Source organism: Mercenaria mercenaria, chromosome 8 (assembly GCF_021730395.1).
Source record: "Mercenaria mercenaria strain notata chromosome 8, MADL_Memer_1, whole genome shotgun sequence".
Classification (NCBI taxonomy): domain Eukaryota; kingdom Metazoa; phylum Mollusca; class Bivalvia; order Venerida; family Veneridae; genus Mercenaria; species Mercenaria mercenaria.
The window spans coordinates 85,439,969-85,457,153 of record NC_069368.1 but is presented as its reverse complement, the minus strand read 5'-3'; the positions used below and the strand labels follow the sequence as shown (position 1 = coordinate 85,457,153).

At 33.5% G+C, this 17,185-nt stretch overlaps 1 protein-coding gene across 1 annotated transcript in view; it reads right to left on the bottom strand.

Annotated features, from left to right (window-relative positions):
- LOC123530156 (beta-1,4-N-acetylgalactosaminyltransferase bre-4-like) overlaps nt 1–14,565 on the bottom strand; it is a 43,185-nt gene extending 28,620 nt beyond the window's left edge. Inside the window, exons 1-2 of the mRNA XM_053550302.1 lie at nt 14,418–14,565; nt 11,294–11,439 (exon numbers count right to left, since the gene is read on the bottom strand). Coding sequence (XP_053406277.1) covers nt 11,294–11,439; nt 14,418–14,431 — 160 coding nt within the window. The 5' untranslated portion in view covers nt 14,432–14,565. The remainder of the gene's footprint in view (nt 1–11,293; nt 11,440–14,417) is intronic.
- Between the last annotated feature and the right edge of the window lie 2,620 nt (nt 14,566–17,185).

Here is a 17,185-nt window from a genome sequence, read left to right as displayed (position 1 = left end):
TCAATGGAAAAGAATGGGGCGAATACAAATATTTAGATATAATGTGATGTTTATCACATCACACGTCATAATATGAAAGCTAAAACTCTTTTAAAAATATTTATTCCCTTTTTTATAAAAACCCGAAAACATTTAGTGCATTGTTAATTTTAACTGGTTACTTACAAGTGTAATAGACCGGTTTTATTTCTTGACAAAATGTCTAAACCTCAAACTTATTCCAACATGAAGTTTTATTGCTGATTTATAATCTTTAGTTAGGTATACAATACAGGAAAAAAAGTCCTCAAAAGGAAAATGTTAAAGAGATTAACTGGCTGTAGTTATCCTAACTCTCTTACACCGGATCATTTTGCTAGATATTTTAAAGTCATGAACAACCCTGAGGATAGGTTTTATTAGGCAGATGAAGATGTTTTGTTTTTTAACTAAATGTATTTAAATGGGGAACTTCAAAGTGGAGGACCAGATTTATTATTAAATAAATATTTCGAACGCGGAATACATGTTGTGTTTTATTACCATACTTATCTCAGTTATTTAACAAATGTCTAAATATAGGTTTTTTTCCAGTCTCTTTGAGCGATGGTCTTATCGTTCCCATTTTTAAAAGTGTTGATACAAGAGAGCCAGGCAATTATATAGGTATAATACTTCTAAATGTGTTAGTCAAATTGTTCACCAGAATCTTAAACAGCCGACTTACGGAGAAAACTATCATGTTTATATTGAAGTGCAAGCTGGCTTTCGCAAGCATATGAGCACAATAGATAATACTTTTGTGTTTAACAGCCTTATTTCTCATATTAATAGTAATAAAATCTTTTCTGTGCATTTGTTGATTTTCAGAAGGCTTTTGATCTCGTTGTTAGAGACATTTTAAGGTCCAAACTTATTAAAGCAGGAGTAAGGAGGAAAATTTTAGATGTCATTAAGTCTGTGTATGATAATGTAAAATCAAAAGTTAAACTTTTTAATAATGTCAGTGATATTTATGAATGTCATTTAGGGGTCAGGCAAGGGGAATGCCTTCCTCCTTTCCTTTTTAGCATGTTTTAAACGAAATAGAAGACACGTTCATAAGAGAAGGTATAGAAGGTATTGGTACTATAAAAATCTGTCATTCATTATATGCTGATGATGATATTATATTATTTTCTCAGTCTGCAGACGGTCTTCAGAACTATTTAAATGTTTTGTATAATTATTGCTCTAAAAGGAAGTTCACTGTTAATATGAAGAAATCAAATAATATGATTTTTAGAAAAGGTGGTCGGTTGAAAGATAATAAAGCATTTAATTATAACAATGAACAAGTAGAAACTGTTAGCTAATTTAAATACCTAGGTGTTCTTTTTACGGCAAAATGTTAGCAGGCCAAGCCCTGAAAGCCACCTTTCAACTTAATAAATATTTGTATAAGTTCATATCTATCTCGCCAAAACACATATTGAATCTTTATGATAAATTAGTTACACCGGTAATGAATTATGCCTCAGAGATATGGGGAATTAACTAAGAATGTCATCACATAGGCTAGAAATAGAAAGCGGCATATGGAAAAAAAAGTAAGCGCCCCTTTGGATCAAAGAACATGTTTATTTTGTAATGTATTGGAGGATGAATACCATTTTAATATTGAGTGCTCTCTAAATCGAGGGTTGCCCGCAAAACTGCGGTAACTCACTTTTTTTTTGGAAAATCCCTTTTTTGATTTTTTTTAAAGTATTTTCATATAATACACCTGCAGAAAAAATTATAGGGTTATATTCCCAAAACTTTTGTTGTATAATTAAAATGCAACCTAGTTGTAACTCAAAATGACAAAATGTAATTCCCGCAAGACTGTTGTAAGTTGACCTACTGCAGTCTTGTGGGAAACTGATGGTCATTTGTCAATAAGAAAAGAATGACTTACTGCTATATTGCACGGACAAGAATTTTGAACTGTTTTGGTTATACTCCTTAATTGCTTCTTATAGTAATGCCTTTAACAGAACTTGCATGCAAGGATGTGGTAAGAGAGTCTAAATGAATTTTTAAGTCAATGCACAATGCGTCTCTTATAGAAATGATTCGGAAAAACCTTTTTCATACAAATTCAATAGTCTGTAGCGGTTAAAGTACCTTTTATACACATATACAATAATTAATCAATAGTTTACAATAGCTTTTAGCAAAAAGAAAAACTGATCAGCAATATGTACCGTCATCGTATGAGTATAGGTTGCACCTTTTTACCTAGATTCTGGTCAGGAAAAACCAATGTGCCCTATACATGGGTATAGGACAAGCCACATTTTTTCCTGGCTCAAAATGTTACGAAAATCTATCTTACACCACATAGCTTTACATTGCAGACAATTTATGGGGAGTAACTATCTAGACTCCGGCATAAAAGCAGGTATCATGACCTGGTGTCTTTAATGATTCTTTTATAAAAAAATAAAATTAAGAACTCCCTTAAAAGCTTTAAAGAAATGCAGTTTTTCATCAATACATTTAGTAGATAATCAGGATATGTTTTAGAAGGTGAATATATTGAACAGGTGTTGAGAAGTTTGAGATAGTTTGGACAAAACTTTAAATACCTCCCGATTTTAGTAAGTCTTTTTTCACAACTTTGTCAAAATCATGGGTGGTGCAACAATGGCTGACTGATGCCGGAAAAAAAATGCATTTTCTTAAAAATTTACATGGTTTTGAAATTCCCTTTTTGCTACCAATACATGTTTATAAGCATTTTTTTCAGAAATCTGTATATATTTTACACTGTGTCTTATACACAAATGCGACCTACACTCTTACATCATCATGACGGTATGTTTTGCTCCCCTATGATCAAGACTTTCTGAAATTCGTACAAGCAGTCTATTTAATTGCAATGATAGTCTATCAAATTTGACCACCTACTGCAAACTCAACTCAGTATCAATTGATTTGTAACATGTATTTGGGTCATGAAATAACACTTTCGATCATGGAAGTGATATTACATTTATATAATACAAAATTTGATTCATATATGTATAGATTAACTGGTAGAGCGGTAACTCGGAGTAGGGACAGAACAACAATTATTTTTGTTTGAATCATAAATGCGATGTATCTGTTTTGACCTATTTTTTTCTCTCTGTAAACACGCCACTGTTCATAATTTTCATTTATATGTTACTTATTTCATATCATTCAGATGTGAAACATTTTTTTTATGCTTCAGTATTTATTATCTCGATTATCTTTATTATCTTATAATCTGCCTATGACAGAAGCTGTGAAGAACTAATATTATGTTAACTTTATATCAATGGAATATATATCACATATAAATGACAGTTTCAACATGCAGCAGTGAGAACAATGCCAGAGTAACTTTATAGTGCTGCTTCACTGGAATGTCGCCCTGTAGATGCATGCAAAATTTTAACCAGGATTTTCTAAGTCCAAAAGGGGGCAAAATGTGCCCTAAATACAAGTCATAGTTATGGAACTTGACCCAGATAGGTTGGAAAATGACCTAGAAAAAGAAAAAAATAAGTCTCAAAGCTAAATGTCTTTAACTTATAGCTATATCTACTTGCACTGATAAACTTTAACCAGGATTTTTGGGGGCATAATTTGGCCAAAATGCATGTCAGAGTTATGGGACTTCATGCTATCACCTACATTCATAACCCCAAAGACACCTGGTAAGTTCCAATTCAGTATCTGCATTTGTTTTGGAGATAGTAATTTGAATGTAAAACTTTCCAAGATTTTCCAAGTCCAAAAGGGGGCCTAATTTGGCCAAAATACATGTCAGAGTTATGGGACTTGACCCAGTGAGGTTGATAGTTGACCTAGAAAAAGTAAAAAAAAGTTTCAAAGCTATATGCCTTTAAATGATAACCATTTGTACTTGCATGCAAAACTTGAAGCAAGGTGTGACGCTGACGCACCGGCGACGACTGAGATACCACAATTTGCTTACATGTAAAAACTCAACCAATAATTTCTTAGTCAAAAAAAGGGGTTTTGGATTTTGTAAAAAGAGCTATCGGAGGACAGCAACGCTAGACTATTCAAAACCCTTGTAAACTGAATGAATATAAAAGTCGAAAAAGGGTCATAATTCTGTAAAATTGCAAAACAAGGTTATGGAACCTGTGCAAGTATATCAGCTCATGACAACGAACAATTATCTTAAGTTTCAATTCATTCCCATTATCAGCTTACATACAAAAACTTAACCAAAAGCTGCTAAGTCGAAAAAGTGGCATAGATTTGTAAAAATATAAGTTATGGAACCTGTGCATTGCATATCATAACATCACAATGAACAAGTGTGACAAGTTTCAGTCCATTCCCATATGTAGTCACTGAGTTACGAGCTTACGTATAAAACCTTTACCAAAAATTTCCAAGACGGAAAACTAGCATAATTTTGTAAAAAGCAAATTCTGTAATGGAACCTCTGCGGTGTAAGTCAGCTTACCACAGTAAATAACTGTGTGCAGTTCCAATCCATTCCCACCAGTGGTTACTGAGATACCAACTTCCATACACAAATTTCACCAAACCTTGACGCCAATGAATGGGTGAGTCCAATATCTTGTTTCAGTAGACAAGCTAAAAAGCATTACAGAGTTATGGAACCTGTGCAGTGCAAGTCAGTTCTTCACAGTGAATTATTGTGTGAAGTATCAATCCATTCCCAGTTGTTACTTACATAACAGTTTTACATACAAAAACTTATTAATAACCAAAATGGGATGCCGACACAAACAAATAGATGAATCCAAAAGCTCTACCTTTTCTTGGAATAGTTGATCTTACAAGAACTGTCCGTAAGACAACACCCTCAACTTTTCTCAGTGTTTGACTCTGAATTAGAGCATTGCCAGTAAAAGGGACATAAATCTGTCAAAATTCTAATCAGAGTTATGTGGATTATTTCTTATGTTGTAGCCTTTGATGTAAATAACTTTTTAAGTTTCAAGTCAATAGCTTTGATAGTAACAATTATATTAGACGTTACATAAAACTTTAACCAAAAAAATTTAAGTGGAAAAGGGAAATAACTCTGTTAAAAATTAAAAGTTAAATTAAGTTATGTGGATTTTTTCTCCTGGTGCAGACTTTGAAAGTGAATAACTATTTCAACTTTCAAGTCCAAATCCTTGATGGTAACAGATATTTGACTTTATCAAAAATGTTAACCAAAAAATTTTAAGTTAAAAAGGGGCATAAATCTATCAAAATTCAAATCCGAGATATGGGGATTGTAAACTTTGATAGTGAATAACCATTTTAGGTTTCTAGCTCAGATAGTAACAGAGAATTCAACTTTATCAAAAACTTTAACCAACAGCGACGCCGACATCGACGCCGTGGCAAGTGCAATAGCTTTATATTTTCTTCGAAAGGTCGAGCTAAAATGTGTGTAATATTAATGTCAAACTTGCTTCTATGTTTGAATTGCATGCATGTGTACACAGTGATGCCAGGCTCTCATAATTTGAGTAATTTATGCCAAGTTAACCAGGCTTCAACAAAATCCACTATCCTGTTGCAGATATGAATAGAAATTTGCTCTGAGCATGTGAAACTTGCTATAGTACTTGCCCTGCAGGATTAAATTGTATTTTTTGATCAAAAATATGAATAAATCCGATTAAAAAAAGCTTTGCAGAAGCCAGATAGCTAAAAGATGTAAAAGGAATTGTAACTATATAATTAATCCCTCGATCCTTAATGTACCATATTATGATTGCATTTTGTAGACCCTCGACAGTCAAGAAGATTACTCTTGGTACTGCTTTTAAGGGACTTCAAAAAAAAAAAAATGTCTGTAAAATAATATTCTCCTAGCAGGATGAGTACAAATTAAAGCTGGACAAGTGAAAATTCTAAGCAGTCATCCTTCAGAACTACAATTACTTTCAAGGAATTTGTCGAGCCCTGTTATAGAAATGCCACTGTTACATTCATATTTGTTATATTACTCTCATTACAAAAGTCATGGATATTTATACCAGTCCACTCATTTAGTTCAGGAGATAGACTACAGGACTATGGCTTAAAAGTTCAGTACTTATAACATCTATGTCACAATCATAACGCTGTGACAAAATAATTGTGGTGTACAACACCCACAGTTTCAATCTTCTTTAACTAGGAAAATAAATCAGATTGTGCAAAAAAAGTTTATTTAAAGTTAGCATTCTAATGAAGTTGTTGCTAGAAGTAATGGGGTGTGAATTTATGGAAAAGTAAATAACTATACCAGAATTGGCATTTAAATTACTGATTGAGTGCAAATGTAACAAAGCAGACCGTTCATATTCACAAAGCCGTTTCCAGATTCATCAGTTTATATAAAAAATAAAGCAAAAGAAAAGTTAGAAATGCATAATTTTAAGTTTTCTATTTCAAATGCAAAAAGTAGTAACTAATACCAATGTAAATAATTTGTAGTCTAAAATACTGCAAAAGAGTTGTAACTTTAGATACAACTTTTTTTGCAGTAAATATCAACAATGCAAGTGAAATATATCAGCTCGCAAAAGAGTTGTAAGTCAATTTACAACACTTCTGCGGTAATGACTTGACTGCTAAAAGTTAGAAAAGTCATGCAATATAGTTGTAAGTAACTGTAAGTCAAATATCTCAGATAAGTATAACTTTAGACATAAATACAGAATTTATTTCCATAAGCAATTGAAATTTTTCCAACATGTCTTCAAGTTTTGTCAAATAAGCTGTTTCTTGTAAAATAAGAAAGTTTTTAGCTTTTCCTGAAAAGTTTTCAAAAATATAGTTAACGCAGTTTTGCGGGCAATCCTCGATATACGGATTTAAGGCATCAGTACATTAGAAGATAATATTGGTTTCACCCTAATTGTATCACATTTATGGAACTAATTCAAACCGATTATTTAAGAAAACTTTCAGCGTATATATACAAGGCGTTTGAAAAACGAAACTTGATTTTGAATTCAATGTAGCAGTCATTAATAAAAGTTATTAAAAATCTCTATTATGTTGTAACACTCGATATTTGTTATGATGTTAAATAATGCTCTTACAGTCTCTCTATCCCACAAAGATATAGCATGCATTTGGTATGAAGTGTTCATCTATTGATTTATTTATTGTCATCTTCCTTACACATCTTGGAAATTTGCACTGTTATTTCGTCTTTGATTATGTTATATTGATGCATGCACATGGGCCAGAATTGGCTTAATACATAATAAAGTTATATACACATATTCTTATATATATTGAAGTATTAGTCTTCCTCTTTTTGTTCATTATTTTGCTCAAACTTTCTGCCTTTGATCTTAGCCAGTAACTTTCCTTTTGAACAATTTACTTTCCAGGACATTTGTTTTCGTCTGATTTTCAACAAGTCGTCTTTTATTTGTTAATATAACAATGATTTAACAAGTATCATACAAGCTTGCTCTAAAAGAAATGCAAGCGGAGATGATTATATTTTCTTTCACCATCTCAAACTTTCGTCTCTACATGTCCCAAATGTAACCCAAAATACACATATGGGTGTCATTTGTGATGAATATATGAACACACAGAAAATGAAGCAAGACGCTGCAGTCAAGCTTAGAGGATTCATACAACAGATTACATCCTGCATTCTACTTTTATGTTCTTGTATTCTCCTGGGATCCAGTTTGTTTGAAAGGCATTTCGTTGATGTTTTTTTTTTCTTTATTGTATGTGTCTGGTATTATATGTGCTATATAAATTCTGTGTGATAATTGTGTCAGTATGATGTATTTATTTACACGAATGTCTCTCTCTCTCTCTCTCTCTCTCTCTCTCTCTCTATATATATATATATATATATATAGCTTTATGTTGTGCTCGTCCTTATTGGAGAAAATAAAAGAATCAATCTGTCTACCATTATGTTCGACGTTATTGTTTTGATTTCTGCCAGCTACTTTTGAAAAGTACGGAAGTCATCTTAATTTGTTTCCTGGTTTAGTTCGTGATATGTTTGGAGAAGTGTTCACGATAAGGTCTTTTTTAGTACTTATTGAGCTCAGATCCCTATTTTTAGAACTCGCTTTTTCACATTCGTTAACTTTGTTATTGTCTACCGTTATTCTGCGAATTTTACGTAGTCTAGTAAGAACTTCCCAACGTTTTTGCCCTTTAAAACATTTACCATCCATAAATACAATATGACGACGCCCATATATATATATATATATATATATATATATATATATATATATATATATATATATATATATATATATATAAGAAAAAGCATCCCATTGGTTTCCTCTATACAGTAAACCTCGCTTATAAGGAACAGCTTGGGACCTCTAAAAATTGTTCCTTATATCCGTATAGCGAACTAGTTCCTTGTAACCGAGGTTTGTATAACGAACACAATTTGTATAGCGTACACTGTATGACTGACGTTTAAAAAGGGCTATGTGTTCAAACTCCGGGCCGACCATAAATTGTTATGTATGTGAGAATGTAGCGTATGTCTGTTCTTTTCTTAGCTCACCTGAGCAATGCTCAGGTGAGTGTTTCTGATCGCTCGATGTCCGGCGTCCGTCGTCTGTCTTCTGTCTGTCGTCTGTCAACATTTAGCTTGTGTATGCGATAGAGGCTGTATTTTTCAACTTATCTTCATAAAATTTGGTCAGAATGATTACCTTGGCCGATTTCGAAAATGGGTCATCTTTGGTCAGAAAGTAGGTCACTAGGTCAAATCAAAGAAAAACATTGTGTATGCGATAGAGGCTGTATTTTTCAACTGATCTTAATGAAATTTCGTCAGAATAATAGACTTGATGAAATCTAGGTCATCTTCGAATATGGATTAGCTGGGTTCAAAAATTAGGTCACTAGGTCAAATCACGGAAAAAAAATTGTGTATGCAATAGGGACTGCATTTTACACTGGATTTCATAATATTTGTTCAGAATGGTTGCCTTGATGAAATCTAGGTCAAGTTCGAATACGGGTAGTCTGGGGTCAAAAACTAGGTCACTAGGTCAAATCAATTAAAAACCTTGTGTATGCGATAGAGGCTATATTTTTCAATTGATCTTCGTGAAATTTGGTCAGAATAATAGCCTTGATAAAATCTAGGTCAAGTTCGAATATGGGTCATCTGGGGTCAAAAACTAGGTCACTAGGTCAAATCAAAGAAAATACTTATTTATACTCAAGATGTTTTGCCCCAATTTTCATGATGATTGGACAGAATATTTTTTTCCATGAAATCACTAGGTCAAACATGTTTACACTGTTATGGTGTGTTATGGTGTGTTTCTCAGGTGAGCGACCTAGGGCCATCTTGGCCCTCTTGTTTATATTTATCTTGCACAAGGAAATTCTATACTTAAAATGACCAAACGAGCCTGTCCTGCAGCATTCTAATTTCAATCATCATTTAATCCAATTATCGCGATTAGCGGCGAATTCAAAACACCTAAGTACACAGCGTGTTAAAAACCAAATTCAGAACAATAAATCGAAAGTTATATCTCGTGTTGATTAGATTACGTAAACATACAATACTACCTTAATCGACCATGCATTTATTGGAAAATGTGCATCTTTGATTGGCCAAAGCACAAAGAGTCATCGAAAACTCCGCCTTTTGACTGACAGGCGCAGCACGCGTTTAGAATTAACAAACTAAATATCATAGAAATGAAAAAAATTGTGTTTATGCGATGTTACTCTGACGTCATCAGCGATTCTTCTGTTTATTTCCGGTTTTCAATAATTTTTATTCTCTATGTTTGTTCGCTATAACCGAAGGGTTTTGCATTGAATTTCATACTTTGGGACTGGAAAAAGTGTTCCTTATAACCGAGTGTTCCTTATAACCGAGTTCCTTATAACCGAGGATGTTTACATAGAATAAAGAAGGAATAAGATCGGTGAATTGAAAACTGTTCCTTATAACCGAGTGTTCCTTATATCCGAGTTCCTTATAAGTGAGGTTTGCTGTATATATTTTTGTCTATTTTCATATTATAATCATCAGGGCAGAAATATAATATATATATTATATAGCGATATTTGTCTACTTTTTTCCTAAATTTAATATGTTTTTGACATTTCATATTGTTCTTATTCGTTCATCATTCAATACATTTGTGAGTACAATAGTACGTGAATTAAATACATATTTAAAATTTAGCAAAAATAACAGACTATCATAATTGTTCTTGGCTTTGCAAATTAATTCCATGCAAGCTGTAACAAAGCAGTCACGACTAGACGTTAAGAAATCCTACGGTTTTAAGTTTCTTGATTGCTTTAATCCTAATATCAAAATGGTAAAATACATCATCATAATGTTCACAAAGTAAAATAACGTGCACATATGCTAGAAGTTTGTAATATTTTGGAAAACATGGTAATTGCCTCTTCAGTTAATGAAATTGACAATTTTAATGAGTTTTAATACACAGTCAAAGACTTACACAAAAACACCCCATCCGACTGTATGAGCTCCATTGACCAAATAGATTTATTGCGTCTTTGGACCATTCTTAAGGCAAGTATTAACTAAACATTCTTAAATATTGCGTGCGTTTAATTATTTACAGTGAGGTTTTGTTTAAGAAATAATATATCTCATTTCATGATTTCTCGCTGAATAAAATCATTGTAGTCCAAGTGCGAAGGAATATTATCAAGAGGTCGCAGCCCGAGTGATATAATAATACGCATCTGAACGACAACCAATGATTTTATTAAAGAGCAAATCACTAAATGAGATATATTATTCGATTCTTCAAGAATAATTGTAAAGTGCATTCTTGACGACATTCATTTATATTAGCCTGTTTTCCCTTGTTTTCTTTTTAGCCTTCTTTGTTTAATAGGAAAATGAATCAGACCGTGTTAAAATATATAATATTACAGTATGCGGATAAAATGTATTCTATTAAAAACATTTAGATTTTTCATTTTCCTTCTCATTTCAGATAGGTCTGGTTTCGCTAAACTTAAATGTATGCACCCCGTACTTTTCTTTAAAAATGGCATACCTGTGAGAAAAGTAAAGTTCCACATAAATACAAACATGTACAAGTTTTGTTGTGTTCAGAGTCCCACAAACATATTTTAGGTCATATAGTGGTATTTTCACTTTCGTATATCGTACTCATAACAGTTATATGTGTCTCACATAATAAATATTGAATGCGTGTTCAATTACTTTTATAGACCTAAACAGTAAATAAAGATAGTAATCATCAAAGCTAAATAATAAGTTGTATTAAAAATATGCTCTAATACTTACTTAAACTCACAGATTTGCAAATTGGTTTAACTTCCACTTCCACACTCACAGACTCGTTAAGTGTCCAGTACAAATATAACAAAATCGTCAAAAGAACGACATACAAAGGGAATGATTTTACCAATTTGTTCCTTAACATATCTGTACTGAAAAGCAAGACAAAGTGTTACGACTGTTATATATTCTAAAATATTGACAATTTAAAACAACAACAAAATAAATATAATGTACTATGCATTTTTATATGAAACAGATTTATTGTCTTGAAAACTTATTTGAAGTTTTAACGTAGCGATCACAGAGTCCTTTTTTGGTAATAAATTTCTACAGCGGGAGTGAGGGAGTTGCATATACAAAGTAATCGTCTTATAGATTTTTGAATTTTGTTGATTGAAGCATATCTTGCTTTACGCAATATTAATTATTGTTTGTTAAAAATGTTTTTGTTTTTTTTGTGTGTAGAAATTGTCTCTATCGTATATGTCATTCAAAGGTTGTTCATCAGATTTGATCAAGTTATGGATTGGGTCGAAAGTTTAAAAAATGATCATTTTCACATATTTATATTCATTGAATACTTGATACATGCTTGAATTTCACTTCAGGTATTTTAAAAATATTATCAGTTTCTCTTGGTTGCAACCAAGGTTATTTTAGAATTTGTATTAAACATAAACATGCCGAAGAAATCAGGTGAATGTAAGAATGATTACATATCATTTGTTAAATTTTCATGTCAAAAATAAAATATATATTTAGCCTCAATTCATTAGAAATGCAAGTTTGTAAAACAGTTTATATTCCTGTTTCATAGTATATCCTGTTGGTTGCGCAACGAAATATACTGAACAAAAAAAAAGAAACTTCCGATTTCTATACATACTTTTAATGTTATAAAACGAAATCAATATGTCAAATAGCCTACATATTTTCGGGCGAAATATTATGTGTCAAATAAAATCAATTATAATTGGATTGTAAAAAAAAAGAAAACATTGAACTCAATTTCCTCGTGCATGCACGGACCAGTAAAATTGGTGTTTACAAAATCATACCGTTTAGTCTGATTTTATAGACTTTATTGTCAATAAAAAGAGATGATGAAAGAAGAAAAGAAATTTATTCAGTTTTTTTTTTCTTTTGTATATGCCTAGAATTCCACCAAATTTACGTGAGCATGCCATTGGCAGGCATAATGTTGGTATGGCGACGAATGAGGTTGCTAGGGTTGTTGGCAGTTCTAGCCGTGCTATGCGAAACGTTAGGCAACGTTTTCAAGCAACAGGTTGTACGGAATATTTACCATGTAGTGGACCTCCGCGCGTCACGTCGCACCTAGGCAATCGTTTCCAAACTGCCACTGCCACTGCTGCTAACACCCATGGTACACATAACAACCGAATATCCGACCAAACTGTACGCAATCGTCCGCGCGAAGGTGTCCTATATGAATGTCGTCCTTATGTTGGCTGTGCCAACGCATACAGTGTGTTATTTGGGCACGTACACATCCTCACTAGTTAAGGCAACAATAAAATTCATTCAATGAAAGCTTTCTCTTCTCCGACGAGTCGAGATTTGACATTTCTCGAAGTGACGGCAGGGTTCGAGTAAACCGTAGAAGAAATGAACATTATGTCCACTTCTGTATACTTGAACGAGAACGCTTTTATGGTTGAGGTTCCGCCTTGGTCTTGGCAGGTACTGCGCATGTTTTTCGATCACCTGTTGGGAAATCGAATGCCAAACGCTACCGAGAGTTACGCGATGCACGTCATCTTACTGTTTCAAAATATGCCAATATCCCTCTGTTTCAACAGGATTATTCCACAAGCCATACAGCTAGAGATACTATGAAATTCCTCAGTACATATAACATTGCTTTTATTAATGACTGACCCGCCAAAAGTCAAGATCTGAATCCCATCAAGCACCTGTAGAATAACTTGGACCAGCGTGTTAGACACCGCACTATTCAACCGTCGAACGTCAATGAACTAACACAAGCCCTAATTCAGGAGTGGAACAACATTCCATCGGCCGAAATCAACACACTTCTCTGTTCTATGCGCCAACGATGCAAGGCAGTCCGCTATGCTCAAGTCTTAATGTGTGATTTAAGTGTACGAACCCTGCCACATTTAAGCAACCATTTCATAATTTTTCCGTAAATAATAGAGCGATAAATTTTGCAAAAATATTTGCATTGAAATACTCTTGCAGCACTTGTAAAAAAAAGTTAACCATTGTTTTAATATTTACGTATATATGCACTTTAACAAAGCGGAAGTTGCTTATTTTGTTCAGAAGCTACACCCTATTTTTAAATTTCGCTTTTGATTCAGTTGTTGAAATATACCAATATCTATCACATGCAAGTGTTAACTTAGGATATATATAGGAATCTAAAACAAAAGTCTACTTCTTAATACTTTCGTATTAAAGGGGAGTAATTACAAAATGTCATGAAGATAATAAAACTTGCATTTCTACTTAGTGGTATTAGTTCATGAAATTGGTCTTTTTGTTCCTGAAATAAATGTGTTACAGACTATATCTGAAAAACGAACAATGTCACAGAATGTTGTTCAAATGTGAATTACCACTTTTAAAGCAGAAAAATAAATGACAAAAATCGGAAGGAAAAAAGTAATAATAAGAAAGAAAGAAAGAAAAGCATACATTATTGTATTGAACATACTTAAGCGAGGCACAAACTTAATAATCAACTGTATTTTATGTTTAAATGATATGTATTATATGCTTGACATAAAGGCATGCATTATTTTAGCATTACGCAAGTGTTATAAAGCTTAAATTTTGACGTCGTTTTTAGTTTACAAGACGTTGGTCGAATTAATGTATCGATGTTTCATCATGAAAAGCTAGCGTGTGATGTAAAGAATATTACATTTGTGCCTTTCCACATTGAGTTAATCATACTCGTTGAATGAATTGATAAAAGGTTCGTTAGAGCCATGCGTTTTATTAACAAGTTTAATAAATTCAATGAGAAGATACTCATGTGAGTCTCTATATCTCACATGCGCAAGGTTAAGCAATGAATATGCATAAGACAGATAAAATAAATCTAAAATGATAAAACTGAAAAAAAAATACTTACCGGTCGCTGTCCATAAGATATTGTAATTTATTTTAAAACTCCAAACTGTCTAGCTCGACGAACAGAAGTTATAATTGTGTTATCTAAAAGCGACCCCACATTACTATAACTCTCTTTATAGTGTATTTGTCAGCCGTGACTACCTAGTCAAATAAAATCTGTTTCTGGTTTTAGGGTTATGTTTTTGTATGTTGCAATACCCAGTAAAAATGAAAAAAAAAACATACACATGATATGTTGGCCCAGGTTCGAATAAAGCTTTATTTTGTTGTTTTTTCCCACAAATTCCTGTTATCTATGCCTATAACACTCGAGCAAAAGGCAAAATATCACGGCCAGCTCAGTACAAATGTGTATTGAATGTCGTAGTACATAGGCGATTGGACAGAAATGATTAAATATACCTATGCCTGAGAAAAAGGATTGAGATTTCACCCTAGGCCTCTTATTAAAGATAAATGATAAGGGTAGATTTCCGAGAAGAATATAACATCCCAGCTGTATAGCCATGCATCACAGAGAAGGCCAGAAATAAAAATAAGCTGTAACGGAAAAAATTGTCGATGGGCTGCTTTCTAAAATATAAGTAACAAGTACATTTTAATAATATGCAAGAAAGGAATAAGGGGTAGACCAAAGAGGGAAGGGGTGTTTGAGGAAAGAGGAAAGGGCAAGAATGAATATTCAAAAGGGAAAGCCTAAAACTAACAGGTCCAGAAAAACAAAAAGACAAACAAGAAAAAACACAGTGGGGCACCGCCCAACACACACACGCGCACAAATGCACACATACACAACACAGAAAAAAACACACGTAAACAGCAAACAAACAGGAGAAAACACAATGGGATTACCGCCCGGGTAAGCCGTCGGCCAAAAGTATGGTAGGCAGGATACATAAAAAAAGAAGAGGGGACGCAAATGCACGGGGGTTGCAACTGTGGTAGGGGGGAAAGAGAGGAAAGAATCGCTACCAACAAACAAGACAACATACGCAACACAAAACACGAGACAAGCAAAAATTGGAACGGCCAGTAGCCTGTATAAAGGAAATTAGGGGTTAAAACGCGTCTAGAGCATGCCAACCTCGCACGTACCCAATTTTCAAAAAGTTGAACAAGACGGTGTAAATAAAGTAACTCCCTGCTGAGGAAGGCTCTTACATAAGTGACAAAATGCCAAATCATATGAAGTAAAACATTGAAAACGGGGCAGTCTAAGGTATTATTATACCAATGTACTCAACACATTGGCTGAACTCAAAGAACCAAGAGCCTAACCTTTATGGGCACGACTAATGAAGTTGCAAGACAAATCCTCACACTCCGTCCGTTTTTTGTAGGTTTAAGGAGAAAAACATCACGGTTTTAACACTTTATTTGTCATCGCATTATCATATATGAGAGCGTAGCGACTAACTGTCGACGAGACAATCACCAAACATGCACTGTGCTTAAAGATTTTCGCTTTGTGTCTTCTTTCGATAAATTATTTTTCATATTTTACAAATATTTGATAAAAATAGACATTATGTTTACTTTTTTGAATTTATAAACTACATCCCCATTGTACTAGGGAAGTGTTTTAATGTGTGTGTGTGTGTGTAATATTTCTTTGAAAGTTCGGGCGATCTGTAGTAAAATGTATTGAAAGCCTTGCGTAGTTCTTGGTATTGGTAACCCCGTCTAAATAACATTTTAGTAATATGAAGATTTCATTAAAATCCCCTGAGTTTGAGCAAGCTCTTGCAAAAGGAATTGATGAAACATGTGTAAAAATATGAAATAGAGACACTACATGATGTCGCTTGAGGGATATCCCTATTAAGGCGGGTGAAGTTGTTAATCTTAAAATTGATATCAGCTCTTTCTTCTCTTTTCTGTCCTAATTGTTCCGTCCGCATGTCCGTCCGTCAGTCTGTCCGTCCTTCCTTCAGGCTACCCAAGCCCACAATTGCATACTTGCTATGGCTATGGGAACAATAGGTAACTGTACTTTTTCTTTCATATAATTCATTCAGTAAGGCTTTTATGTAGCTATTTTTCTTTTACATGGCTAAAAAAATACAGAGAACAAAAGAGTAGCCACAAAAATACCCATATGTAGGAACGTCCGTCCGTCCGTCACTCCATTTATATTTGTGTCGTTCATATCAAAAAGTATTGTACGAAGGGTCATCAAACCTCAGCACGTAAAGCTGTGCACCAGGGATTGGGAATTGGGAATTGGGATCTCACATAGTTAGCGTTAGGGTCCTTGACATAGCCAAAATAAGCATAAAAGGGCCTAAGTTTGTGTCGTATGTATCTACAGTTGTATTTAACCAGGTTTTATGGAACATTACAGGAATATTCACTGCGAGAAAAATAGTTAATATACGGGAGTGTACGGGATTTCGTATATTACCCATATACGGGAAGAAATACGGAAAAACTATAAAACGGGCGTGTACGGGGCTCGTATATTTAAAAGTCCGTATACTAATAAAATACGGATTTCCGTATACTATGAAATACGAAATTCTTGATATACGATACCCCGTCTATTATTGAAATACGGGAAAATCTTAAAAAGGATTATTTTGATCGTATACAACACCTTATATTTCCCGTATATGTCTAGTGAACGGGAATAAATTAACCCGTATATTACGAAAATACGGGACGTATATTTCCGGTATATTCTTCGTTTACTATTCTGTATATTTCCTGTATATGCCAGAAATACGGGATATGAATAATGTGTATATTTCGAAAATACGGGACTTA